We start from the raw sequence: 26,823 nt of genomic DNA on the forward strand, positions 1-26,823 counted from the left end.
TTTCTATTAGTTTTACATATGCGCAAATTGAATCGTAGCTAGAACTGATTTAATTTTAAATCTTTTTTTTATCTATGTGTTGGTTAGTTTAAACGGTAGGGAATGTGGATGGAGCACTAAATGTTTTTGGCTTAGATTCTAGCTAATGGCACTCAAGTTTTTTTTTTTTTTAACTTTTGAAATTAGTACTTTATATATATATATATATATATATATATTATTTAATAAAAAAATTGGCTCTATAATAATAAATATGAAATCTGCATGAATTAAAATATATTTCAGCATATTTAATAATCCGGTAAGGCTGGACCCCCCACCAACTAATCCAAAATAATAAACATTGTTATTGTTTATAAATTGGACTTGTTGATTCTTTTGTTTTGGATGGAGAACTCTTTGTTGCAACATTGACTAGAGAGTCGACAAACTATTTTGCTATAACACAATGAAGGAGATAATCATGGCTAGTGAGTGCACATGATGCTGGACTTTGTATTTTTGTTTTAATCCAAAGTTACACTTTTTTAGGAGAGATTGGATTTTCTCCACATTAAAAAACGATCTAACACTGCCATCATGGGTGAGGCAAGTAAGCCAGGACTTATTCACCAAGTTTCAGTCATGAATGTTCAGTACTATTTGTTTCAATAATATGTGGGGGAACACTTTGGTGATCGTCTCATCAGTAGAATGTTCTAAATGAGCTTCATTCTTAAAAATGAATCCTATGTCTAACTCTGCCTTCTTTAAGAGGCAAGTAAACTACAAACTTCCTAGACATAAAACGATTACTTTCTTTTTATTAAATTTATTTTCAGATAAAAATATACTGAGGGCAAAACATCTCTATTCAAAGCATATAAATGTTGACATTTATTCATCACAAATCACTTGGAAATTTGCAAACTCTTCTGAAAGGAAAACTGACATTCCCCCCCCCCCTTAGTATTTCCTTTTCAAGCGGGAATTGTAACCATAAAAATTGTAACCATAAAAATTGTAACCATAAAACAGATGTGAAAAACTTTCAATTGTAACCATAAAAATTGTAACCATAAAACAGATGTGAAAAACTTTCAATTGTAACCATAAAAATTGTAACCATAAAACAGATGTGAAAAACTTTCAATTGTAACCATAAAAATTGTAACCATAAAACAGATGTGAAAAACTTTCAATCTGATTCACAAAACAACCTATACTTTTATTGTTACATTTGTTTGCAGTATGTTTATTTCGTGAAACTCTAAACACATCCCTTGTGATATTAATAAAATGATCTCGATTTTTCTACTCTAGCCTGCAAAATATGACTGAGCAGCTCCGTTAGTTTCTTTTACTTAATTATTATAAAAAAGAAAAAAAAAAAACTGATTTGTGTTAATAAAATTGTGAAGAAAAATTATATTTTCAATTTAGCAATATGAGAATTAAAACTTTTTATTTTTAATATGGCTCCATCTCAAAAGCTAATGATATTAAAAAAATCTTTAGGGGAAACAAATGTTGATTAACTCATCTTTAGTATTACAGGGTGAGTCATGAGAAACAGATGTTTTTACAACACTCCTTGCTCTCCTTTCGCTTTTAAATATTCCATAATGGCATAGTTTAGTAAATGTTTTCACGTACATTATAAAATTTTTGTTGAAATATTCGCAGAATTTCTTTTGTTTTCCTTTTTTAAAAAAACATCCGTTTCCCGTGACTCATCCTGTATAATAAATTTTGTAAAAACAGACACGCTAAAGTAATTAATTGCTTGAAACAGTTATTTCATTTTTAGCATTAAATAAACCAAAGAAAGGTTAGATGTGCCACAAAAATAAACAAACCAAATAAATCTACTCTGATAAAGCGAGGGTGAAATAAATTTTTCACAACTTTAACATATTAAATTATTTTGCCAGGTTTTCAAACTCAAATATCAATCCATTTGATATATCAATATGTGATTTAGACTTGTGTATTTTCGTTTCATTTCTTTCTCTCACTATTATTCAGCCCTGTCAGTGGGGCATTAGAATACACCGACTGCCCCCCTGCATAGGGTAAAAGTCCCTCAATGGGGGTCCTGGATATGACCTTAAACTATATCGAGTGGTGAGGCCCCAGCTTGTGGGCTTTGGGGAATGTGGAGCCACCCTTTAATTACCATTGCTCCCAGGTCCACTCTGACCCGGAGTGGTAGTACCTGTTAGGGTTCCAACTATGGGTTAAATAGAAACCGACTTGAAAACAACAAATATATTCTATTAAAAATTTTTTCTTCCAAATCTTTGGATTTGGCATTAAATAACCCAAAAAGGGTTGATATGCCATAAAACAAAAACAACCAACCAACCAACCCACTGTTATTTGCACAAATATATTTTATTTTGCATTAGTTTTTTTTATACTTACTGTATATTTCGGCATATAAAACGATCCTTAAAGTTAAAAAAGATCATCTTTAAAAAAAACAATATTTCATAAGATACCGGGTGTTGCAATCTCTAGCCTAGACTAAACAAACATTGTTTTCATAATTCAGTAGTCGTCTTATACAACTGATATATGATAAATTTATTAAAATTTGCTCCAATTTTGTACCTCGTCTTATTTGATGGTCGCCTTGTATGCCATCTTTAAAATCATTTCCCATTTCTCCATATAAACAAGTCATTTTTTTGTTTATATTCCAAGGCAATGCAGTGTACGTGCAGCTAGTGTGTATACAGAGAGAGAGTGTGTGCGTGAGATAACATGTTTTAGAAGTTTTAAGATGAGGATTAACAAATTGGATTATTTGGACTACTATTCTTATCTCAAATATTATAATATTCACAAGGTTTTGGCTGAGGTAACAAAATTCTCTACAGGTTCCCAAGTTTATCATAATAAAGATTTCAGTTTCAGCTATTAGTGTCCTAAGCTTTAAAAGATGCACTCGAAGAAGATCAGAGGTTACACTAACCACACTGTTGTGAATATAACAACCAAAACGAGACTAGTTGTCGAAATAATTAAAATAAGTTTTTAAAAATGTTTGATATTCTTTAATCTTTTACCTATAAATACATACCCCTCCCTTGTTTTTTTATGTCTTATCCGCAGAGAGGTGAACAATGATATATGGGAACTGATGATTATTGCTTACGCTTGTAAAACCAGTTGTGCCCGCAGCATTGTCGGCGTACTTCCTTATCTTCCATACTCACAGCAATGCAAAATGCGTAAAAGAGGATCCATTGCTTGCAAGCTCTTAGCAACTATGTTGTCCAGATCAGGTCAGTGAACTTTTTTTTTCTTCCTTTCCAGTTTTTAATTAGCTGACTCGTTAGTGAACAATTTCTTTTTTCTTGAATTTATTCCCAAAAATCTTTTATAAATACAATTTTGTTTGATGCTAAAATTAATTTCAAAATTTTACTTGACTTTATAGGATATTTAGAGCATCAATTTATCTATTATATAAATACAATTGTATTTGATGCTAAAATGAATTTCAAAATTTTACTTGACTTTATAGAATATTTAGAGCATTAATTTATCTATTATATAAAAGGAAAAATGTGTGTTAGTTTCTGTCTTATTTTAATTTTCTTATTGTGTTTTTCCTGGGGATGGGGCATTCTACCAGATGCCAAACATTCTCCCATTAGTTTAGTTACTTCAACCAAGAGATCTTTTTTTAAGATTCTAACCGTCCCTTTAAGTGCTATTGTTTGTATTTTTTTTTTGCACTTGGTTCACCGGGTATATTCGCCTGATAGTTTTTGAAATTCTTTTTCATTAGCCTGGTATGTGTGCCCACCAAAATCTTTTGACAGTCATCGGACCATGACAAAATTGGTATCATTAGAGAGATCAATGTCTCTGATGAAAAATATGCAAAAATTGGCCAAAAAGATTAATTCTGTCTGAGTGAACTGGGTTTTTTTTTTTTTTGCAAGGAGGGGTCACGTTTTGCGTCAACATTTTTGCAAGTCGTATGCCTAGCAATCTGAATGTACATTTAAAAAAAAATGTTATTTCGACCCATCATGACATCATAAGTCGTTGCGGCCGTGACAGGTGGCGCATTAGCTTTTTCACCTCCTTTTCCTCTTTCGCGTTACAAGTTCGAACCTGCCTACTGCGGCTAATTTTTTTTTTTTTTTTTTTTTGCTGTCGCACAGGCACTCGTTGCTATTTTGATTAAAACAAAAGTTGTTTTGATTCATTTATTTATTTTTCCTTTTTTTTTTTCTTTTAGAGGACTAGTGGAGACTGGGGGTTGCTCAATATTCTTAGTATACCAGCTTGGTCTACCCTTGCTTATAAAGAACACTTACCAAGAAAAACTTGATTGAATAATGGATGAAACTGATTGTATTCTTCCACATTAGATTTTCACTGTACAGTAGAACCCCCAGGATACAGCATCAAAAATTAGTAACAAAATACAGTACAATATATATAATACACATGTATATCATCAAATAACATTATTAATAATACTGTAAAGCTGGGCAAATACCGTAACCAGGAAGAACATTGTATTTCACATCATAACTTGAAAAAGAACATATCCTAGGGCCACCGTATCCCAAGGCTCTACTTTATACTGAAAACTGAAACATTGATGTTGTCAATCTATACCAAATGGTAGGTGTAATATTTGAAAGACTAACCTTTATGTACCTATTTACTATGCCTCCCCACGGGGCAGAGTTAGAGACCAGGGTCGTTTTTTTAACGTGGAGAAAAGGTACAAAAATAAAAATTGTCTCAATCGTGAAGGATTTCTCCTCCAACGAAAGAGAACAAGAAATAGAAGTGCAGCATCTGAAGAACAGATGGTATTTATTTGCTCCCCCACCGAGCAAATTAGGCACAAGGCCGATTTTTAATGTGAGGAGTGAAGGGAGGGGGAAGGGAAAAAGGGGACCAGCTCCCGAGAGGTGGGAAATGGGAGCTGGTTAATGGTCAGGCATGTGGGGTTGCCCCCACATCTGGTCTTTGCTAGTCATAGCTTGCAGTATCTGCCGGAACAGATACTACACTTTGATCCCGGCCCGAAGGCCAAGAACAATGACTAACCTTTATGTAACTAGATATCATGTTTCTGAAGTATAGTCAATTATCCTTCTTGTCCTAAAAACAGTCACTAATAAATTGAGATGAAATTTGAAAAAGTTGTAAATAAAAATAATTCGGCTTTAACAGTGTTATTTGAGTATATTTTTTTTAAAAAACTAGCAGGATCGGTGGAAATTTCATGAAATGAGAAATATATTGAATCAACAAATATGTCTTAATAAAGCTGATATTTTTCTGGATAGCACAAAAATGATTTTTTTTTTTTTTTTTTTTTATAATAACCTGCAGCAAATATGAGTTTATTAATATTTCTATGAAAATAGTGTCCGTTGTATTTTAAATATGGAACTAGTCCAAATGAGATAAATTAATAAGTACTAATAAATACTCAGAAAGTAATATTGTGCTACATAGTTCAATACAAATAATAAAATCATATTGTAAGAGACAATCTTTAATTTACTCCTTCAGTATGTATATGTATGTAATATATATATATATATATATATATATATATTTAAAGTGATGGTTGTGTAGTTCCAACGAGAGAAAAAAATGTATATTTAAAAGAGTGTAGCCATCAACAATTGTGGGTTTTTATGTAAAGCACACACTCACACATGTACATATACATATACACACGTATACGCACGCAGGTATATACACGTACACACATGCATATACACGGAAATATATGTAGGAGCATACATATATACATACCCACCTATACACTCACACACATACATCCACTAACTATATTGGTTAAAATTTTTTTTTTTTGTCTTTCCCAATCAAAACATCCATGCATACATGTACTTAATCATTCAAACATAAGTACATGCACACACAAATAAGATGGAGAATAGGTAGGAGGTGATATACATGCACGCACACACACACACACACACACACACACATATATATATACATACATGTATGCACATACACACTCACATACATACGCATACATATGCAGGTACACATATACATACGCATATATGGAGACATATGCAGGGGCTCACACATACGCATACATTCATATACACATATACACACACGAATACATTTACCCACCCATATATATGCATACATATATATATATATATATATATATATATATATATACACACACACACATATATACAGATGCGTATACATTCACCCACCCATATATATATATATATATATATATATGGACACACGCACCCACCATCACACATACACATACATATTCGTACACTCATACCTCATATATTGGTTGAAGTTTTCTTTCTTTCCTAATCCAAGCACATATGCATACATGTGTTCAGTCACCCAAACATAAGTGCATGCACACACACAAACAAGATGGAGGATAGATAACAGATGATATATATACACACACAACCACACGCATACATACACATACACACATATATATACACACACATGTGTGTACATACACATATACGCGTATAATTTCTAATTGTTTGTTTAGTTTAGGGAAATGGTATTATACTGGATATGGACGTGCGCGCCCGTGAAAGTGTGTGCATGCTTTATTGTTCTTTTTGTTTCGTGTGTAAGGGTGCACATTTACGTATGCATGCGTGTAAGTGTATTTTGTGTTTTGCCTATTTATGTGTATAATTATTGAGATGTTCTAAGCGGGGTTGAACTTTGCTATAAAGTTTTTTTCTTGTGTTAGTAAGTAAAAGTAGTTGTCAGTTTGGAAGATGGGCATTATCTCGAATCTGCATCCACTGCATGTGTGTATATGCTGTGATACATGCAGGTGTCTATTTTCCGCGATTTTGATTTTGGATCGGTGTAGGCCACTCTATTACTAAGGGTTTTTGTGGTGCCTATGTAGGATTTATCGCATGCTGCACATTTTATTACATAGACCACGTTTTTTGAGGTGCAAACTAGGTTTTTTTAATTTTGAATGTTTGTATGAGATTCGTGAATGTGTATGTGTTTCCCTCTAATATTATGTTGCAGACTCCACATCGTTGCATTTTATAACTCCTTTTGTTGTGTCTTGATTGAGTTTGGATGAAGTAAGAATGCGTTTTAGGTTTTTGGGTTGGCGTTTGCTTTTTATTATTTTTGTTGTTTTAAGGAAGTTGTTTAGTTTGCTGTTTTGGTTAAGTAGGACGAGGTTTTTCGTTATCTCTGTGAAAAGCTCTGGGTTGTTTGTGTTGTGTGTGGAGACATATTTTAGGATTTGTTCTTTGTTTCGTTCTTTCGGGGTTCTCAAATCTTCTACTGGTATATTTATCGCAAGTTGAATCCCTTTGTCTATAAGTTGTGGTGGGTATTTTCTTTTTCTTAGATTTATTCGTAGTTCCTTGAGTCGGATTTTCCGAAGGTTATTGTCCGTGATTATGGTGCAGATTCTACGTGCTAGGGTGTAGGGAATGGTTTTTATGCAGCTTTTAGAGTGGTGACTTTTAAAGTGTAGGTATTTTTGGGTGTCTGTAGGTTTGCAGTAAACGTCTGTGATAATGTTATTGTCTTTAATCTTTATCAGTATATCTAGAAAGGGTAATTCTGTAGAGCTTTGTTCCATAGGATGGAGCAGTCATCAAGGTATCTTTTCCAGGATTCTATAAACTATACATCAAAAAAGAAAGTCATAAAAAAAAACATAAAAACCTTCACCAAATGGACCAAAAGCCCCCTCTTTGAACTTAACTCTGACTGGACACTACCAACACTTACTCTTGGGGACAGAATGTCTGAGACCACATCACTCTGAAAAACACATTTAGTATCAGCAGACATAAAAATAACATTTCAAACTCTCATTTTAAAAAAACCCTTTTTACGAAAATATCTGAAGAGAGCGAAACAAAGCTTGAAATGCGTTATAAAAATATTTTAAAATAAAAATATGATAAAAGGCTGAAAAACCCACAATTATTGACGGCTACACTCTTTTAAATAAATATATATATATATATATATATATGAACTTATATTTCAAATGTATTATGATGATTGATTTTTATTTTCTCTCTTCAGGTCTTACACATATCATCACAATGGATCTCCACCAGAAAGAAATTCAAGGATTCTTCAATGTTCCTATTGATAACTTGAGGGCTTCTCCTTTTTTGATACAGTATATTGTTGAATCGGTATGTCACAATTTAATATCTTATAAGACTTTTTTCTTTTCTTCTTTTCAGAATTAAATTTTGACAAATTTGGAATATTTTTAGTTAATTTTGATTATTGTTTACAACTTTATTTTTTTGTTTTTCTTTTTGTTTTCATCTCCTCTATATTTCAGATATAATATTTGCAACAAATACTTGCCTTGCTGCAACAACTACCAACAACTTCCCCCACACCCTACCGGTGCCTAGAATTAAACAAGAATTCTATGGGCAAAGTTTCTTTCCCAGAACTGTCCATCTGTAGAATGAATGCAATACCATGTGTTTGCATCCTGACCGACTATAACATGGTCGTCTTCAAATCTAATGAGAATAAATTCAATCCTCTAAAGATATGTATGCCCTATCCAAGTTCCACCAGAACTGATCATGTTGTTTCGCTATCTACCCAACACTTAACTCTTATCTTAGAATGGTGATTAACCCCCCCCCCCCCTCGCCCAAGCAAAAAAAAAAATAGGATAATGAGATAAGAACAATTAAATCTAACCTGAACGTTGGCATAATGGTAAGAGTGTTCGCTAGTGGGTTTGGATACTGGGGTTCAATCCTTAGTTGGAGCATACCAAAACTTTCAAAATGGTACTTGATGTCCCCTTGCTAAACACTCAGCATTATATGAGGAGGATCAGGAACAAGTGGAGCAATCCAAAGAATGGTCACTTAGTTTAACGTTAAAACATTAATATATCTCTGAATTGAAAGAAAATTTCTGTAGACATGTTGTGGTGGTTGGTTTGTTTGTTTTTTTTTTTTTGTTGTTTTTTTCTCTTCTTCCTCAACCTTACAGTTCCTTCTGTTTCTTACAATTAAATTAAAAAATTTTTTAAAATTTTCTCCAACTCAAAGGTACTCCTGCAGTATTTTACCCACCGATTTCACGATCTTAGCCGAGTGTTGATCGAAATCCGTCGGAAAACGCCGGAACATGGCGAGCGGTACGATACTCTATCAGCCAATCAGGGCGCTTCAAACGAATGCGCAGCAGACGAATAATTTTCATTGAAATTACACACATAGCGTTTCATTTCAGTTATTTTATTGTTCAAAGTAAAAATACACAGCCTTTCATTTCAGCTATTTAATTTAGCGATAAAAAAAAAAGGAAGAAATATGAACCTAGGACTGCTGGAAACAACCTTGCACTCCACTGAAGCCGTTGTCGAGTTTTGCCAGGAGAGAAAATTAATTCCTACATCGGTCGCCTGCCCAAAATGCAAAAAACCATTTGCTCCCTACTTTGCATCTACAGTCAGTAGAAAATCTTCCAGTCGGAACTAAAGATAAACAGTAATTGTTGCCCCCCCCCCCCTACAAACATTACTGAAAAAAAAACAAAAAAAAAACATTGTTGTTACTGTTTAATAACGTTTTGTTAAAAACAAACAAAAAAAAAACATTGCAGTGTTTATTACTGTTGCTTACCCCGCCCCCCCCCCCCCAAAAAAAGCTATCGGAAAACAAAATGAACCAAAAAAAAAAATATTCAACAAAATAAATTTATTTTACTTTAAAAAACTTACGGTAAGTGTTTGTGATTTATTTTATCCAAATTTTTTGTATTAATTTTATCCATTTTGTTGTGTGTGTAATATCTTTTCTTTGTAATGTTGTTGCTATTCACATATTTTTAGCGTTCTTGCACCGTAGCTCCGAATTCTCGGCTTTCGTCGGCGTTAACGCCGAAAGCGTTCGTCAACGCTCGGCTAAGATCGTGAAATCGGTGGGTAAAATACTGCAGGAGTACCAACTCAAAGGATACGTATTGCCACTAAGACATGAGAGGCTACTATGATTGAGAGACAAATTTTTACGAGCAACCTAAGTGGAGAGTTGTATAGCAAGATAGTTGTTCACATTACATTTTAAATTTCTGCATGTTGGTACAGTTGGAGAAATGGAGGTGGGGGGGGGGGTCCAAAGGCAAGCAATCTTAGGAAAGAAGTTATTAGAGGAGAAAGTTTTCCGGCATCTGGGGACCCAGGAGTGGGATTTTGATGCTATTTTGGTTGATCAGAAATATTTATATTGAGGTGGATACAAGTCCAGTAAGTTCATCGGAGCAGATTTTGTGAAAGTGTTTGTAAAACAAGCGCAGGGATTCCACATTGTGGCAATGGGGCCAAAGCTTGATAGATAGTGCAGGACCTATTAGGTTAGAGACTATTTTTGTACTCTGTCCGAGAGGGGGAGACTAGTGATTGGAACACCAGCCCAAAGTTGGAAACAATACTCTGTGAATGGGCAAACAGTAGCTTTGTAGAAATACAGGCGTTTACAAATTTTTTAAATGACTATATTGTCTGCTGGGAAATGGCTTTGTAATATTCCGTAGATGGGTAGTTTCAGGGAAGAAATTTTGCACATTAAAGTTTCATTTATTTTTAGGTACACAGATGAAAGGAAATTATTTACAGTGGTTATAGTTAGACATGTTTTTGTCGTGAATATTTCCGGTGGTTGGGCATAAATTGGAGTTTAGTCAAGCACCTACCATGAAAATAATATAAAAGAGTAGAGAATGAACAGCAATCTTTTTTCTGTGACGATTTAGATGTTCGACGTCACATTTGGAAACCATTTAACTTTTAATACATTCCAATTACAGTCCAGTGTGTCTTGCACTGTGAACTGCAAGCGTGAGATCACAAAATGGGCATTTGCAGATGAATGTGTGGCCTGCACTCATTCACTGCCACCAACAATAAACATATATCATCGTATTTGTATACTTCAGTGTTGTCATTAAAAGCACAGGAGAACAATAATAGTTCAAAACTTTATTTAAGAAGAAATAGGATAAAGTTTTGCCAAAAATGTCTGTAGTAATATTTCTTAACAAAAAATTAATAAAAAATTTAAAATGGCCGATCTTGGACGTCTGTCATGATTCCTCGGTATAAAATTTACCTGTGAAAATGAAACTATAACTATGAACCAATCACGATACATTGAAAAAATTCTGCTCAAGTTCAGAATGCAAGATTGTAAGCCGCATTCAACTCCCATCGAAATGGACATAAATAAAAAATATAGGGACCGAAACAAAATTCATAGATAACCGAATATACAGGGAAATGGTAGGAAGCCTCATCTAATTGATGACCGCAACAAGGCCTGACATATGTTACACTGTAATAAAGCTATCTCAAAACTTATCGAAACCGACAATTAAAGACCTTAATCGTGCAAAACAAATCCTTCATTACCTAAAAGGAACCAAGGAACAATCTTCAAGATTTAAAAAATCCACATATCCCCTAAATTTAGAAGGCTTCTCGGATTCGGATTGGGCTAACTCTGAGGATAGAAAAAGTATAGCGGGGTATTGTTTTAGACTGTCAAAGACTGGACCTATGATCTCTTGGAAAACTAAAAAGCAACAAATTGTTGCACTTTCTACCTGTGAAGCAGAATATGTGGCTCTTACTCATTTTCACTAAACCTATAAAAAGAATAAAATTAAGACATTTTATAACCAAACTTTTTGGAATCTAATTATGAATAAATCTCTTTTCAGAAACCCAAAAGGAGAAGCATGAACAGTTAAAATCACACCAAAAAAAAAAAAAATTGTAAATTGTCCCGGGCACGATGTTAAACTGCGACCATTTCTACCTTACTAACCAAATTAACCAATTAATACCTAACATAATGTTTCCAGTTTTTTTGTTACAAAAAAAAAAAAAGCCACTTGTTAAAACCCTTTTGTAAACTTCTTATTTTATCAAATAATTCTTTTTGTATCTTTTTTTTTTTTTTTTTTGACAAACATTTGTTAAAACCAAATGTATATTTGTGAATTTTTATGCATATGTTTATATGTATTTGAAAAGTATTCTATTTGTATGTTTATACATATTTAAAAAGTGTTTATTTTCATATGTATCAAAAAAAAAATGGCTTCTTTTTGCACACATTATACCAATATATTAATTCTTTTTGACCGATGAGAATAAAGACAAATTCCCATAAAAACCAGAAGAAAAAGAAAAAAAAAACAATTATTTTATTGGCTTATTTTTCTTTCTTCATTTATTTTTATTTTTTGTTTATTTATTTTTCTTTCCTTTTCTCAAGTGAAACCAAAATTGAATCCGAAAGGATTTTTCCATTATATCAAAAAAGGGTGTGTGTAAAAAGTTTTTGACTTGTAATGGGGGTATGAGACGAATGAATTTGCCAATCATTTTTATAACCAACGGCTGTGCTAAACAACCAATCAAAACGTCGCAAAATTATTATAAAAATCGTCGAATTTTGGATTCAGTCAGTTCGCCATTTGCTACATCACGGACCACATTTAATTCTTCGCCGCCATCTTGGTTACTGATCTGAACTACGCCGCCATCTTTGTTCAACATAATATCTCAGAACTTAAGAGGTTAACTACGCGATGGACCCCATTTGATTCTTGGTCGCCATCTTGGTTACTGATCTGAACTAAGCCGCCATCTTTGTTCAACACAAATGTCTCAAAACTTAACACAGGTAGCAAATAAAGAAAAGTAGTTGTTAATTGATTCAAAACCTCTGGTCAGAAGAAACAAAAGACAATACAGGGTGTTCCAAAATGTTTGACCTGATTTCGTAGGCCAATAATTTTGACAATTTTCGTTGGAATGACCTCAAATTTTCACAGCTTGTATAGAAACGTTTCAAGTTTTTGTATGTAATGTTTGGTATTTCTACCTTTTCAGACTAAGAAATGCTGTTCACTTCAAAAGAAAAGGCATTTTGCGTGTTAGAGTATGCTCGGACTTGGTCACCGAAGTCAGTGCAGCATGCCGCCTTTATAAATTTTACAAAGAAGGCTTCAACTACAAAGCAAATTAGGAGTTGCCACCAAAAATTTCAAGAAAAGGGCTGCTTATGCATACCTAAATGCTACAGCGAGTTTGGCACGAGTTCGAATACTGACTTGATGTGTGCAGAGTCACAGGTGGCGCTCATATTGAACATTTATGAAAATCTGTCATAGAACCAACAAATATTTGTAGTTTTTTTTGTAAATTTAACCAATTAAACTTATGACCTTCAACATAAAGTGTATTTAGTTTCATTAAGATCCATCAAGTAGTTTCCGAGGTATTGGCATTTAGAATGTGGTCAACCATTTTGGAACACCCTGTAGATTGTTATAAATAAAATAGTTGCTCATTGATTCTAAACCTCATACAAATGTTATGCTGCCTGAAAAGGTCAACTACAGATGGAAATATTGTGTTTACCTTTAAAGAGTGAATGCAACATCCCAGAATCGGTGTGCAAGTGTCCCCAAGTAGTCTGTAAACTAAACTCGGAATTGAGATTGACAGTTGATTGAATTTGCCTCATCTGCATCTACACTTTTCACATATCTGCACTCGCTCACCGACAATAAAGCGATATCGTTATATTTATACATCAGTGTTTGTCGCCATTGTTTTAAACACAACAGAAATACAACAGCAGCTATAGTCATAACTTTTTCTGCCTTAACACAACTAATCTCATTACATGTTTAAATTGTTGCATTATTTGAATCTTTATTTTTATATTTCACTTTTTAGTTTTTGTCCAGAATTTCCTATATTAAAAATACAAAGGTAAAGAAAAATCTGTATAATATATGTGCCTGCGACAGAAAGAGAATATTGTATTCCAAGAATCAAATAAATTGATCAAATAGTTTAATTTTTTAATAAGAAAATCAAATTTTATGGCTAATCAAGAAACCATATTTTGAAAACAGGTTGAAGGAACAAGATAGAGAACTCCAAATAATTTAAACTTGAGGAGTGAGAAGTCATTGGAAATCCTCCAATTCACTTAAAAATTATCTTATTTATAAAACTAAAACTATTTTCTTAATTAATATGCTTTTTGGAATATAATATTTTCTTTCCAACATGCGTATGTACATTATACAGATTTTTCTTTATTTTTGTATTTTAATATAGGTTAAATTCTGGACAAGCACTCGATTTTTACTAGAACAATAAGAAAGACGTAACTTTCCAGTCTCAAGTTTCTTTTCTTTATCATATCCTCAGATTCCTGATTACCGAAATGCCGTCATAGTATCCCGAAATCCCAATTCTGTGAAACGTGTCACATCTTACGCCGAGCGACTTGGTCTGGCCATTGCTGTAATTCATGGGGAAGAGAAAATGGAAGGAAGTGGAGAAGACGGTCGAAATTCCCCTCCTTTGCCAAGTCAGGATCGTGGACGACTTACCTATGGACTTGAATATTTACCGAGTAAGGCCTTTTAATGCATTTTTATTTATTTTACATTGGATTCAATAGAAAAAGTTTTTTGGTTGTTTTCTATTCATGGGTGTCAAACATTGCCTATGTCCCTATCTATTTACTTGCCTCTCAAAGAGGTCAGAGTTAGATTTTAATGCGATGTCCTCAAAAAGGTATACTCTCGATTGGGACAAAAATAAAGATTGACTGTCTAGAACGATTTCTTCTCCACTGACCGAAAAGAGAAAATATGCTGTATAGTATCAGAACAGATACTGCATTTTACAACTCTGCCCTGTACCTATTTACAATGCCTCCCCACGGGGCAGAGTTAGACACCAGGGTCGTTTTTTAATGTGGAGAAAAGGTACAAAAATAAAAATTGTCTCAGTCGTGAAGGGTTTCTCCTCCACTGAAAGAGAACTAGAAATGGAAGTGCCGCACTTTGAACTTGGTCAAAAGGCCAAGTTTCTGCCCTGTAATTTCCCATGTAATTCGGTCATTTTCTTATATTTCCAAGTTGTTAATAAATTACAGTAATCTCCCCTTTGCTTTTTAATAGCAGTTATCTCCCTTGTTTTGTTGTCTCCCGTCTCTCTTCAGACGACAAATACCGAAAAATTGGCTAAAAACATTTCTTCACCCTCAACTGGGCACTTTTCTACAGGGAGGGGTCGCTTTTTTCACCGATATTTTCGAAAGTCATCCCCTCTTTTCGATTGTCTAGCCTTAATTTAAACCTACGTCACTTCCGGTTTGGCGGTGCTCGTAACAGCAAAGATGTTATGTTTTTTATCCCGTTCTTTTCCTCCTTTGCGGTACGAGTTCGAGCCTGTCTTCCTACTACCACTTTTTTTTTTTTTTGCTCAACACACACCTCCAAACACCCTGGCAACAACGGGCACCCATGCTAGTAGGGAAAACGGATTAATACCGTATGATCTAAATTTTTAGTTTGTTATTGTTATTATACTGATTTCACAAAAATATAGTTTTGTTTCTAAAAAAAAAAATTTTTTCCAATGAAAATTTATGTCAAATTTGATACTTAGATATCATCAGAACCTACCACAGATTTTATTTTAAATTTCATCTAATCATGACTTTGATATTAATACAAAATATTTTCGTTTTTTTTTGTTTTTTTTTTTTTTTCATATTGTCACTTTAATCTATGTGTCTATAACATTTCATGTCTACTAAATAAATTTATCTATCTTATATATATATATATATATATATATAATGACTTTGTTTGTGTGAAGAATAGTCTCTACTAAACTCCTCTTTAAATTTTTGTTCTACAAACTTGAAACTTGATATTTAGAGGATTTGGTCTAGTGGAACAAATTTGATCAGTAAAAATAGTTGCTAAATGATCAAAATTGAAAAAAAAAAAAAAAAAAAAGAAGCTTTTCACTTGACAGGCGTAAGTCGATTGAAAGAGCTCTTATATGCATGCCCAAATAGGCTAAACAACATTGTTTTGCAGTGTTCGTATGCATATGGATTTAGGTCAGATGATAACATAAGTTTGGAGAGCTATATGTTTTGGTTTCGGTTTCTATTCTAGTTAATGGCACCCAAATCATTTTTTTTTTTTTTCCATTTTGAAATCAATACTATATATTGAGTAGAATATAATAATAAATATGAAATCTGCATAAATTAAAATATCATATTTTACAACCAAACAACACTGGGCGGCATGCTAGTCACTAATATATATTTACTAGTTAACTTGAATATTAAACAGACACAACTGGTCTGGAAAGGGAGACAACTCACTGCATGTTGTCGTAAAAAAGTACTAGTAGGGTGACATCGTCCTCATCTTATACCAATCGAGTGGTCAAATTTGACTATAACAAAACCATATCTTGTGTTAGAGTACTCCTACTACCACTCCTACTACTGAGACAATTAATTTTACTTATCCTTGAATGAGTATTCTCATTAAACATAAACCTTTTCATAAAGGTGATTCATAGAAGGCAATGCAATGCAGAGATGTAACAGATAGACACAAACTGAAGCAAAATACGACAACGTGTAATGAGTTATGCAGTTTCACCTTTTATTTATACAATACACTCACGCATATATATATATATATATATATATATATATTATTATTATTATATTGTGTCAGTGTGATCTGATGGAAGTTACCCTTCATCAGATGTGTTCAACTTTTATTCAAATGTGTATATGTAGGCCGCTATGAACGAGAGCAATTTTGCAGAAATTGGAATGAATTTGAAATCAAGTTTGTTTGTTTTCTTTTTTTTTAATTTTATTTCAAGTCTATTGTTATTTTTTAAACCTAATGATGTAGCGTCAATATCAATATTATTGTTTTTATGTGTATTTATAATTTTATTTATATTTTAACTCTAATTTTATTTATTCGCTGCATTCTGGTTAAATAAGTTGGTTTAAATTAACCTAGTTAAAGGGAGACAACTTTATAAAGATTTTAAGATTACACCGTCATTAATTCATATTAATACATCTGTTCTTGATTTTTTTTCTTCCAATGTTTTAAGTGATTCTTCTTCCAGAATCATCTGTCCCTCATATCTGGTGTCATTTCCATTTACTCGTATTATAGGCTTCTATTCTTTTGATACTGAATTCATGGTTATGCTGCGCTTTTGGACCTTTCTGATCCCTTGTCTTCTACATTTCCTATCTACTAGCTTTGTCTGGTCGGTTTTTAATGCCAGGGAAGATGCAGTTCTCAAGAGGTCACTGTCTATATGAGAACAAAAAATGTGTATGAATGGAGCTACTTCTTGTCAAAATTGCCGTCATAGATACGTTGGTGAAACCCAGTGTAAGTTAGAAAAAAGGCTCAATGAACAGAAGAGATATAAAAAATAGCAATTCAATTCTCTGAGTGCATTATTCCCTCATTCATTGCAGCATAATCATACCTTTGACTTTAAATAAGCAAAAATAGTTAAATTTATTTCAAATAAACCATGCCAGAGATTTCTTGAATCAGCGCTTATCACAAATTCAATCACAATTAAACAACGTGCAGGTTTCTATAATGTAGCGGCATTAATAAGTAAACTTTTATTAAAAGAACATAATTTAATTGTAAACACAGGTTAACCTCACACCATAGAAACACCTTCTGTAACAATTAATACATATAATCTCAATCAATAAATTACATAACAAAAACACGCTCATTTCATTTCTGTTACACACCTATATTTAAATTTTAACAGACACATTTTTTCCAGAAAGAATATTAACTGTGTTCATATCTTTTAAAAACATTAACGGCTATATGACGTTATTAAAAATCTTCCTCTCTTTAACAATGCAGCCCCCCTCCTTGTTTGAATTTCCAACGTCTTTTTCCAATTCTGAAATAGAACCGCATCACACTTTACGTGTGAAACATTTTTGTACTGGTGTTGTTTGTTTTCTTAATCTCATTCATCCTGGGGAAGTTGCAAAATAAAGACGAAATGTTGATGAATTTATAACTCGGGTTGTTCCTTCTTATTTCTCTAAATGACTATATGTATGTAAATGACCTGTATATATATCTTTCTTCTTTTTGTTTTTTTAGTGTTACAAGCCAAAGAAAAACCTCCTATAAATGTGGTTGGAGATGTGGGTGGGCGCATTGCCATCATCGTTGTAAGTGAAAAGTTGATCTTGAGTTTTTTTTGGGGGGGGGGGTTTCTTAGTTTCATACAAGAAAATATATATGGTTAAAAGAAAACTAATTCAAACTTATGTTTGCTGTTTATCAAGAAAAAGGATTTTTTTTTAATCTCATTTAAAATTATTTTAAAACAGGTTTATTTTCAACTTAAAATTAAAGTCACATGTGAATTAATAATTGAATTCACTTTCAACAAATACAAAACTTCACAGTATTTTCTCAGCAAAACAAAAAAAAAATGCCCTTCTAAGTGTCCAAATGTGAAATAGTTTATCTTTTGTAAAATAAAATAGTCACTTTTGGACCAGTTTTATGAATCCCTTCGCAATTTTTGGGAGAATTGAAACAGAAAATAACGATCCTTCATAATAGTTCTGTAGCTGTTGTATTTTTTTTTTTTTTTTTTTTTTTTTAAATTTCACACACATGTACTTTATATGTCTGGGAGTTTTCTTAGGCTTTTGTATCGGAATGCCTCTGATAAATATAAAAAATATCAGATTAAATAAGGAACAATCCAGTTTTGACCAAAGTTAACACTCTTATACAGCCTAATATCAGAAATGTATTTGAGAAGTTATATCACCACACAAGCAGAAAAGCCCATCTGTTAGTTATAAAATTTGATTATCTTATTTAATAATAAAATACTTGATCAATTTATGTCATTTTTGGAATATGATTTTTCCCCTTCACAGGTATGTACATCGTACAGATTTTTCTCTAATTTTTTTTTTAATATAGGGTTGATTCTACACACTCTTAAGTATTAAGGCTATCCTGGAATATATGGAAAAATATCACGGAAAATCCTAAAATTTTAGTTTGAAATTTGTCTGGGAAACCTGTCATGCGTTAACTTTTCTTGGTTTCATTTGTTGGTTTAACGTTTGTGTTGAATGTTTTCTTTTTTCAGGATGACATTGTGGACGATGTGAAATCATTTGTGAAAATTGCTGAAGCGTTGAAAGCGAGAGGAGCCTACAAGATTTATGTGATGGCAACGCATGGCCTCCTTTCTTCAGATGCACCCAGACTCATTGATGACTCCCCTATTGATGAAGTAAGTTTCAAAACTGCCTCCCCCTCCTCCAAGAAAGTTAGAACGGGCACTTTCTCATCCAAAAAACGTTTCTGATGAGAAAAAGCAAGTCTTAACTTTATTCTTTAATAGTTCATATATAAAATAAGATATTGGTACTTTAGTGAAATCAATGGTGGAAAAGGTGACCATTAAAGATTTTTCTTAATCTTTGATAATGTTTAATATTTCCATGATATGTTTGTGTGACCTGTGAAATAATTATATTGTCGAAGGCAAATCCTGAAACTTTTTGAATTATTTTTCATGCAAGGCAAGTAATGGCTCATTTTTTTTCTCTTTCTCCCTTTCTTTTTTCCTTTCTCGCTTTCTTTTTTTTCTGTCTTTCTCTTTTTTCTGTCTTTCTCTTTTTTTTCTCTCTCTCTCTCTCTCTTTCCCTCTTTTCTCTCTTTCCCTCTTTTCTCTCTCTCTCTTTCCTCTCTTTCTTTTCTCTTCTTTTCTCTTTCTCTCTCTCTTTTTTCTCTCTCTTTTCTTTTTCTCTTTTTTCTTTTTCTCTTTTTTCTTTTTCTCTTTTTTCTTTTTCTCTTTTTTCTTTTTCTCTTTTTTCTTTTTCTCTTTTTCTTTTTTTTCTCTTTTTCTTTTTTTTCTCTTTCTTTTTTTCTCTTTCTTTTTCTTTCTTTTTTTCTCTTTCTTTTTCTTTCTTTTTTTCTCTTTTTTCTCTTTCTTTTCTCTTTCTTTTTTCTTTCTTTTTTCTCTTTTTCTCTTTCTTTTTTCTCTTTTTTCTCTTTTTTTTCTCTTTTTTTCCTCTTTCTTTTTTTTCTTTAACTTTTTTCCCTTTTTCTTTTTTATAAACAACTCTCATCCTTATGTGTATTTTATATTTAGCGACTCCATTGTTATAGTCAGCTATCCTAACTTCCAGCTGCTATCAGAATCAGTTCTTTTGCTTTTTCTCTCACACCTATATCTCCCATTTTTTTATTTGATAATCATTGAAAAGTTTTTTCAGTCTTATTTTAATCAAGAATTATTGTAATTAGTTTTATTTTTAAAAGAATTATTGAAAACACTTTTTAAAATCTTTTAAAACTATTTTGGGAATATTATGTATTGGATACATTTTTTTTTTTATGATGTTTGTAATTTTGATTTCGATAATTTCATTTGTTATTTTGATTTCAACAAGGGTGAATTCTAAGGTCAAAATCCGACTGTCGGTGGACCAATCCTTTTGATTTTTATACTTTCATAAACATATATTTATTATTATAAAATTCAAATAAAAAGCTTATTTTAAAAAAAAACGTGTTCTTATAATTTCATAAACATATTTATAAAATTTCAAATAAAATAAAAACTTATTTTTTTAATGTTGCTATTAAAAGAATGCAAAGCAAATTAATCTGGCAGACACTTGTGATGGGTATATGCAGAAGTGCCCAAGAATGCTGTGTACATGCTTTCACTGGACACCACTTGAAATAACAGAATGCACTCACCCAAGGGCCACATAAAGATGACACGAGTCATCTGACAGTTACCTCATGCGTTGCTCTTGGCTCGTATGAGCATTTTTAATTATCGACATTATTGTTTGAGTCAGTGTTGATCATATTGACATGTTGGACCATATCGGCATTACTGTTGGATTTGTGTCAGCGAATATTTTGGTCCGAGTGAAGCGTGACACAAGGTCAGAAAATTTAAAAAGCCAGTGCCTTAGAAGGAGAGCACTTTTACCTGCAAAAAGTGCCTGGGCAGCCCCGTCAACATTTCCCTAATTAGGGGCGCCTCAAGCAATTTGCAATAAACTTACCCCTTTTCAAAGGGCGAGAAGGCAAATGACTGGGAGAATGAACATCCTAGAACTGCACAGGACCATACCTCAGACAACAAATTCTGGTGGTTTTGAGGCTGAGGGGAAAACTCTTTGGCATCTTCGGTGTGAATTTGTGTCTCATATGAAGAAGGCAATACAGTATCCTGCCAGATCTGTATCTCAACTTGAGCTAAATTGTAATTGCTCGAGAACCAACCACCAATATTCATGACAAAGAACACCCTACCGGAGATTTTCCTTCAAACTTCTCGGCTTAATCTTCGCAGGCAATATGAACTGGAACAAAATACATTAAGGATATTGCGAAGGCTGCTGCAAAGAAGGTGGGTTTCCTCTAACGTGCTAAAAGGCTACTCACACCTGAGAGTAGCCTGTGCCTCCACAAAGCCACCATTTGCTCATACATGAAGTATTGTTGTCACATCTGGACTGGTGCATCTACCACTAGTCTCTCCCTCTTGACTAGGACCCAAAAAAGTCTTCAACCTAATATATCCCACTTTGTTAAGCTCCATCCCCTGTCTCATTGCTGCAATGTTGTATCTAGGTGCCTGTTTTACAAGCATCTTAATTGAATGTGCTCTGATGAACTTGCTTCCCTCACGGTCCTGATATGCAGAAGTTTAAATGTAACATAAGCCAACATCTTGTTAATCTTTCCTAGGCATGGTCCTAAATAATAGCCCTTTATGTCCAGGTGACAATATGCCTTGCTAGAGGTGAATGTGATTAAAAAAAAAAAAAAAAAAATGAAAGAAATAGCTGGACGGAAATTAGAAAGAGCTGCACATATGTAGAAGTATTCAAATTGCCTGGTATATTTCTGCTCAAGTTTTGATATGCCTGCTACTACCAACCGAACTACAACTAATCCTTATGCAAGAGATTGTGTATAAACACAGAAGAACTGACTTCCCCCAAAGGTGGAAGTTTTATGAGAGTATGAAATTCATAAGCTAGTTGCATGTATATCCTCATCAGGGGGATGAAGACGTTAAATTTTTGCAGCTCTTGCAGGGAGGGGTTGACAACCTCCTACATACAACAACTGGTATTCCCAAATTGGTCACCCATCTGGTACTGACCAGACTCAACATTGCTTAACTTCAGTAATCGAGTGAGAACTGGTGTGTCAGTGTGATTGGTTGTATGCTTTAGATTCTATATAAAAGTGTGATTTTATGAGATTTACTAGAGGATGACTCTCTCCATTCCCGAGAAATGCTACCCATACAATTGGTAATAAAATTCACAATTATTTCTACGGTCCAACTATATTTGTCCAAGTTTCAGTCATAAATGTTCAACAGTTTCTGTTTTTATTTCAACAAGATGTTTAAAAACTGTTGAACATCTGAAACTTGGTGGACAAGTCAGGCGTTAATTGAAGCTTATTTTCTTAAATATGGTTGAATTGCAGAAATTATTGTGAATTTTACCAGCGATTTCATGGTTAGCATTTGAGATGGGGGTGGGGGTGGGGCACTCTGTATTTAACTGAATAATGTGTCTGTGTATGTACACTTTGTTTTGTTGTTGTTTCATTAAAAAGAAAAATCTTTTGGTACACCCAAATAAAATGTGTGTTTGAATATTTTATTATCTTCATCAACTTCAGGTGATGTGATGTTTTACACTTTTTTTTTTTTTACTCAAAGGCGGGCTTTTATATCAAAGCTAGTGAGCATAGTCAAAGAGTCAATTAGATGGAAAGCATCTGGCATAAGATGTTTGCTGTGCCAAGCAGAACTGACTTCTGGAGTATGGTGATGTTGTATTTGATTCCAAAGGAGTTCAACTGTTTTTCAAGATCATCTGGAATTGAGTCAGGCACACCTGTGGGGATTGGCATAATGGAAGTTCTCCATTCTCAGTTTCTGATAGTTTTGTAGTTTCTTATTTTTTTTGTTTGCTAAATTGAAGTCGTTTGGGCAAGCCACATCAATAATTTGGCATTCATTGGTCTTTTTGTTCACAGCTACAATATTCAGTTTCCTGTGAGTTATCTCTCGGTCACACTGAACCATGAAATCCCAGAGAATCTTAACATCCTCATTTTCCACTACTGCTTCTGGGTGATGTTCGAACCACTTGTCCATCTCTTGAATTCCAAACTTTTGGCACAAACTCCCTTGCAGATATGCATATACTTTGTCATGGTAACATTTATATGCTTTTTGAGCAAATGTAGAACACGCACCAACAATGTGTGATACAGTTTCAAGAGTTACAACCATACAGTCTGCACTTATCAGACCAGTCCTTCCTAAAGATGTTTCTATTGATTGCATTTGTATTTATTGCCTGCTCCTGAGCAGCAAATATAAGATTTTCTGTCTGTCTTTTCAAGTCACCTTTAAACAAAAAATTCCACATCTTCTGACATTTTAGTGCTTTAGTATCTCATTCAAACTGATCGTGAAGTTTTATTATTACGAACTTAGTCTACTTTTCTGCTATTATTATTATTATTATTTTTTTATTATCATTATTATTATTAATAATAGTTTTATTATTATTATTATTATTATTACATAGTTTATGTAATCAGTTATGCTAAGTTTGAATCTAGTCAGATTTAGTGTAGTCACTTACGATATATTTTTTATTTACAAGAGAGTTATCACTTATCAAGGTCCAAAGGCAACTCAAGGATAAGGGTTAATGAGTGTTAGGTGGTTGATGAGACAACACCGAAATGATTGGTAGTTGTAGAAATTGGGTAGAATCTGATTATTTAAGAGGATGACTCAGCAAGAACTTGTTTACATTAGACTTGAAAGCTACTATGTTGTAGTTAGCTGAGAAACAGCTCCATAGTATATAGTTCTACAGGTGGGCAGTTCTAGGAAAGAAGTTAAGTCTATCTTAAAAGCATACTTGCATAAATACATTGAAAATCACTCATATTTTGATTATTTAGATGAACATCATCGTTGACCTTTTTAATTAAAGATGTTGTCATCATCATTAGTTTATTGTCTATTTCATGTACTGGCATATTTGTAGGCCAACATATGTTAATCTTATTCTGCTGGCTTTTCCAAACCCGGTTACAGTCAGCTAATGTACTTCCTAACTTCCAGTGTAGCCCTACTGGAAGCGGTCACAAGGCAAATCAGTTTCTTCACTTGTTCTTCAGTATTTCTATTGTGAAGCGATTTATTGAAATAAAATATAAGAAAAGGACATTATCGAAAAGTATACAATAAAAATTAACAAAATTATACAAAAAAACAAAAAAAAAAAGAACACAATTATTATTAAATAGTTCATTACTTAAAAAGATTTTAAAAACTGTTTTCAAGAAATCTTTAAAAAAAAATTTTTTTAAAGAGCACAAAAATGTGATTTCAATAATAAGAATTATTGAAATCACATTTTTATAATATTATAGAAAAAAATTAAACTAATTTCAATAATGCTTAATTAAAATTGGACCGAAAAATTTTTTCAATGATTATTAAATTAAAAAAAACAAAAAGATAGGAAAAATGTAATAAAAAAAAAAAAGGTTACATGCACAGGGAAGATATAAGTGTGAGAGAAAAAAGCGAAGGAATTTATTTGCCTTGTCACCACTTCTGGTAGTGCTATGTCGGCAGTTAGGAAGTACATTAGCTGACTATAACCCAAAACCCACACTTGACCTTGTGTCTAACCTCCTGGAGTGGAGGTAAATAGACACTACTTTATGTTCTTGCTTTGTGCCATTTTTTCCTCTTCATTCACTTGTGCCATTTTACTGTGTATTGTTCAACAGATAATCAAAAGCAGTTGTTTTTTATTTTATTTTATTTTTGTTTATTATTTTAGCCAATCAATTTTTTTGGTTTTTCTATGTCTGTCTGTCTCTCTCTCTCTCTCTTTCTCTCTCTCTCTCTCTCACACACCCCCAAACATTCATATCTACTTTTGCATTTCAGGTTGTAGTGACCAACACTGTTCCCCATGACATTCAGAAGCTTCAGTGTCACAAGATCAAAACGGTGGATGTGAGCATGATGCTGGTTGAGGCCATCAGGCGTATTCACTATGGAGAATCCATGTCGTACCTCTTCAAGAACATTGGCTATGATGACTAGACCAGATTGACATGCAAACCCCCTTGACACAACCCGCCAGTTGAGAGCCTGTGGTCACTTTCTTTCATATCCCCTACCCCAACTGAGTTTCCTATCATCGCTACTTCTCCCCCTACTCCTTCCTTCCTTCTGTCTTTCTTTATCTCTTCCCCCTTTATTTGCCCTTATTTTTTCTCCTCTTTATCTTATCCTTTTCTTCCTTCCTATCTTTACGTCTTCCTCTGTCCTTATTGCTATTCTCTCCTCCTTCCTCTTCCCTGCCTGTCTCTTCCCTCCTTTCTCCCTCCCTACCCATATTTTCTCCTTCCTTCTCTCCCCCATCTCTATCCTTATCTTTCCTTCCTTTCTGGCTATGTCTCCTTCTCCTCGTTTGCTCCCTCTTCCCATATTTCATCCCTCGTTTCCTCCCCCTTCCGATGTCTCATCCCTCCTCTTTTCCTCCTCTCTGCCCTTAACTCTTCCACCCCTCTTTACCCTTATCTCCTCCTCCTTTCCCTCTCCGCCCTCCTCTCTTCCCATATCTCCTCCCTCTCTCACAAGTAAATCGGAACATCATCATAAATACAGGCTCAAATAATGATGTCAATATGGAAGTTCCTTAAAAACTATAGTTTTCTTGTTTCCTTTGTTTACCCACTTAAAAAAAAAAAAAAAAAAAAAAAAATTATTTCTCTAGTCTTCCCTGCCCCCCCCACTTCTGTTTTCCTCCCACTACTCCTACCTTTTACTTCCACCTTCCTCTCTCCCAATCCCCTCTTTTCAAGGACACATCAAAATGTTCTTAATCTACAAGTAAACGGGGGCCAGGTGAAAATTGGTGCCAAAGTCATTCTAACCCTCATTCTCCACCACCCACACACCCAGTGATAACCTTTTTTTTTTCTTTTTTTTTTTTTACAAGTTGTTCCAGTGTTGTTGGTTCAAGTCCTGCTGTTGATTCATTTTGGCCTTTTCATATCGCATGACAATAATTGACTCTTAAACAAGCTCCACACAACGTGAAAAGGAAGAGAAAAAAATAGGCTTAGACGTTTGCCTTAACTTGTGTATTTGTTGTCTGCCTTCTCACATCCAGGCATTTTATAAAAATTGACATTTGCAACAACGATGCACTCTGCTGCACCCCATGAAAAACAAGGCTGGTATCTTCCTTCTCAGAATTAGAATTTTCTAGACCAAAAGAATATATATATATATATATATATATATATATATATATAAATATATAAATAAACAAATAAATGAGTTACTAGTAAAAGCAAACGTTTTTTTTTTATTATTTATTATTTGGGGAAAAAGGGACTTGTTGCTTTCTTTTCATGTTTTCTTTTTATTTTATTTATAATTTAATCTCATAAGATTGTTATTTTGTTTATAATTTGATCCCATAAGATTCTCTAGGAAACTGGAGGAGCCATTTTTTGTTTGATTTTGACTTGGTTTGCTTAGCAGAAAATTTGTGTATTTTATAATTTAATTTTTATTTTTTAATGTAATTTGTTAATTTTATTTTAATACTAGCGGGAGACGACTGGGTAAAGCCAGTCGTAAAAGACATTTAAATATATTTTAATTCACGCAGATTCTGTATTTATTATTACAGAGCCAATTCTCCCTTGAATATCATATTATACCTAGTATATGTGATTTCGAAAAAAAATTATTGTTTTAAATGATTTGTGTGCGATCACCTAGAA

The 26,823-nt window shown here is 33.3% G+C and overlaps 1 protein-coding gene across 3 annotated transcripts in view; it reads left to right on the top strand.

Annotated features, from left to right (window-relative positions):
• The window catches only part of LOC145252617 (phosphoribosyl pyrophosphate synthase-associated protein 2-like), a 105,499-nt gene extending 79,661 nt beyond the window's left edge, over positions 1–25,838 (top strand). For all 3 annotated transcript variants that reach the window (XM_080112335.1, XM_080112333.1, XM_080112334.1), the window contains exons 4-9: positions 3,100–3,272; positions 8,077–8,192; positions 14,270–14,477; positions 18,061–18,131; positions 19,076–19,222; positions 24,968–25,838. In XM_080112335.1, the coding sequence (XP_079968461.1) occupies positions 3,100–3,272; positions 8,077–8,192; positions 14,270–14,477; positions 18,061–18,131; positions 19,076–19,222; positions 24,968–25,126 (874 nt within the window). In that variant the 3' untranslated portion in view covers positions 25,127–25,838. The remainder of the gene's footprint in view (positions 1–3,099; positions 3,273–8,076; positions 8,193–14,269; positions 14,478–18,060; positions 18,132–19,075; positions 19,223–24,967) is intronic.
• Positions 25,839–26,823: the final 985 nt, after the last annotated feature.

Source organism: Euprymna scolopes, chromosome 29 (genome assembly GCF_053919585.1).
Source record: "Euprymna scolopes isolate OS-2025 chromosome 29, ASM5391958v1, whole genome shotgun sequence".
NCBI lineage: Eukaryota > Metazoa > Mollusca > Cephalopoda > Sepiida > Sepiolidae > Euprymna > Euprymna scolopes.